At 49.3% G+C, this 3,434-nt stretch overlaps 1 protein-coding gene across 1 annotated transcript in view; it reads right to left on the bottom strand.

Annotated features, from left to right (window-relative positions):
- Window positions 1-3,230, bottom strand: part of SERINC3 (serine incorporator 3) — a 19,217-nt gene extending 15,987 nt beyond the window's left edge. Inside the window, exon 1 of the mRNA XM_004698004.2 lies at window positions 3,100-3,230. Coding sequence (XP_004698061.1) covers window positions 3,100-3,138 — 39 coding nt within the window. The 5' untranslated portion in view covers window positions 3,139-3,230. The remainder of the gene's footprint in view (window positions 1-3,099) is intronic.
- Window positions 3,231-3,434: the final 204 nt, after the last annotated feature.

Genomic DNA, 3,434 nt, shown 5'->3' with positions numbered 1-3,434 from the left:
TTTCAATTAGCCCCACACGTGTTTATCGGCCAGGTTGCATAATTAACTAACTCAAAGGGGGATCTAAAGAATTTGCCTCTTGCCTACCTGACTTATTTCCTCCTCCCTCTGGTGCACTGAGCTCAGCTGTTCCTACTGAACACACAGCACCTCACCTGGAGCATGGCCCTGGTTCTGTCACTTCCTTGAGGTCTTCCCTCAGCTGGCACCTTCCTCAGTCACCTTATGCACTCTATCATCCACTCCATAAGCTGCAGTATCCTACCTCCCACCCGGACTTCCAGCTTTATTGTTGCCACAGGACCTACTTCTAACACACTTTGTAGTTCTTGTATGACCTGCCACGTCCCTCGCAAATGGAAGCTCCACTAAGAAGGGATTTTTGTTTGTCTGGTTCACTGGCATATTCCTAGGAGCCCTGAAGGTATAGTGATTATATACCATTGCTAACCGTAAGGTCAGCAGTTCAAAACCACCAGCTGTTTCTTGAGAAAAAGAGGATTTCTACTCCTGCCAAGAGTTACAGCCTCAGAAACCCCTGGGGGCAGCGCTACCTTGTCCTATAGAGCCAGGATGGGCTGGACGGCAGTATGTGCACTTATAAGAAAGGACACCACGAGTGGTGAAACAGGGAAAATCCACTACCATCGAGTCAATCCCAACTCACTGCGACCCTCCAAAGGGGTTCTGAGATTGTCAGTCCTTATGGGAGCGGTCAACATCATCTTTCTTCCATGGAATGGTAGGTGGGTTTGAACCGCCGCTTGGGCAGTCAATGCTTTAATTAACACTCAGTATTTACTCAAAGCATGGGGAGTGGGATAAAACTGTTTGTAAAGAGTAAAGCCATGCGGTCCTTACATCTGAACTGCAGGTCAACAGTCTAATTTTTGCTTTTGTGAAACTCACAAGACATTGCTCTCTACCATTTCCTTCCCTTGAGAGGAAAATGCTCACCTACCTGTCTTCACACGGTCTCAGACTTGCTCAGGGCCCGAGTTTAAAACATGGGCTTCCATAATAAACATTAAGAAACTGAATTTACATCTTCTATTCCAAACGCATTCTACAGTAACGAGGCATAAAAAGAAAACACAAAACAAATTCCACTGCCATAAATTCAATGCTGATTCACAGGGACCCTATAGGACAGCATGGAAATGTCCAAGGAGTTCCAAGACTGTAATTCTCCCAAACTCAACACAGCAAAGAATGAATTAGATTTAGTTGTAAGGCACTGCTGTTATTTCCAATCCTTGTTTCAACTGAGGACCCCGGAAGGTGCAGTGGTTTCACATTGGGCTGCTGCTAACTAACTGTAAGGTCAGCAGTTTGAAACTGTGGGTGAAAAAATGAGCTTTCTACTCCAGTCTCAATAACTCTCAGGGGCAGTTCTACCCAACTCTATAGGCTTGCTGTTGAGTCAGCATGACCTGGATTGTGGTGAGTTTGGTGTTTTTTGTTTCAACTAAGCAGAACACAGTTAAAAACGGTTCTATTCCACTTGAGGTTAAATCACACTGTTTAATAAGCCTTTATTTAAAAGCTGGGCAGAGAGGAGGCTAGAGCCTGGAAAGCGCTCAACCCAAAACAAAGAAAGGAAATGATTTTTATAGTTAATGACAGAGGGCTAGCTTAAGGAGGCGTGGGCGGGGGAGACATGCAGACAGTTGCAGTCTTGGCTTATAGGACAGGTAGGACACATGGAGGGGCTAGGAGGAACATCTGCAGGTAGTACATCAAGGTCTGGTAGGATGGAATACATTTCTTGCTAACTGGGCAAGCATTTGGAGAGTCAAGGTCTGTCAGGATATTGGGGAGGGAGGGCGGACACAGGACAGCCAACTGCTGACAAGAGTTAAGTAGAGAGAAGAAAATGGAATCCTTTTTGCTCAGCTGGGTTCCTACAAAAACAATTATAAAACAGCTCTTTCAGAGATCCCAAAAAAGCTGCCTAAAAAATAAGATAGGTCAAAGGCAAAATGCATTGTAAATAATCCAAAGGTATATTTGTTTCAAATTAGCAAGACATTATCTAATGACCTTCTAAAAGCCTGTCCACTTTGCTGACTAGTGGACTTCAAAACATAAAAATAATAAATCAACAATACTGGTCAGACCAGAATTCTTTTAACATAGTGGAATATTAAAGACAATTCGCTCAGCAGATGGTCAGAGAGAGAATATCTTCAGGAACTGTTGTGTCTACATGGTTCTATCAGATGAGTTTGCGATGGAGTCGATCAAACAAAGTGGAAAGTAACATTTAAAGGAACCCTCTACTGATGTGACGTCCTTTTGCTTCCAGTCCAACATTCTCGAAGAACTGAAGATACTCTTTTTGACCCGCAACAAAGGGTGGTGGAGTGGGCTTGAGTCTTGCTCCTACCGGTTGGAAAGTTAGGACGAGGAAAGGACGTTTGGGAATCTTGCCTTGCTTCCCTGAAGCGGGTCTGAAGACCCTTATCGATCCGGAAATCTTGTTCTTTTTTTAAAGGACCGGCGTTTACAGTTCTCTCTGCGGCTTGACGCATCTTCCCCTTTAACCTCACAACCTCCCTCGAGGAAGGTAAGTGCCTCATATTAAGCGACACGGTCGGGGACCCCTAATGCCCAGCCCACAGCTTCCAATTTTGGTTAATCATCCACAAGGCCTTCCTTCCCTTGCCACAGGCCTCGGTAAGAATCCAACTCAACCACACAGCCAGTTCTGGCCAAAGTTCAGCGCTGGGCGATAAAAAATATGTTTCAAGACACCTCAAATTAAATAGCGCCGCCTTAGAGACGCGCATCCCCAAAGAACCGGCGAGCCCCCCACCCCCACCAGCTTCCCCGGAACCCAGGGCCGGAAAGGGTTGCGGGGGCGGGGCGATCGGAAATGTAAACAAAGGAAGCCGCGCCGCCGACTCCGGGACCAACTGCAAGGAAGCCGCTGGGCGCCGGCCGGAGAGCCGGGGGTCCGTGCCCCCCGAGACGTGGTGCAGGCCAGGGCCTGGCCCCCGCCCCACAGGCTTCCGAGGCTGGGGTTCTCTCGGCCTGGGCTTAGGGCTCCCTCCCCGCCTTCCCCAAGAACGCAGGACACTAGAGCCCGGCACTCACCCAGCTGGCGAGGGAGAAGATGCCCAGCACGGCCCCCATGGTGCCGCCGGAGATGGACGTGGGCGGTCAGCAGGACTCAGGCGCGGTGTTAACTGCCAGCTGAGGAGGCTCCGAAACGCGAGGGCTTCTGAGACCGGAAACGCGCCCGGCCCGCGTCGACGCAACGGCGTCATTGCGTGGCCCCGCCCCACGTCGAGCTCCCATTGGCTGAGGGGACTAAGCCCAACCCACTGCCGTCCAGACATTTCCTCTGCCGGAAGGGGAAGGCGGAGCTAAAGGGACCGGTGGGTTTAGGGGGAAACATTGTCTCTACCTTAGGGGCGGGAAGGTGGGGC

The sequence above is a fragment of the Echinops telfairi genome, unplaced genomic scaffold (assembly GCF_000313985.2).
Source record: "Echinops telfairi isolate 266 unplaced genomic scaffold, ASM31398v2 ScPeMD7_5592;HRSCAF=6446, whole genome shotgun sequence".
Taxonomy (NCBI): Eukaryota; Metazoa; Chordata; class Mammalia; order Afrosoricida; family Tenrecidae; genus Echinops; species Echinops telfairi.
This window is presented reverse-complemented; position numbering and strand designations above follow the sequence as displayed.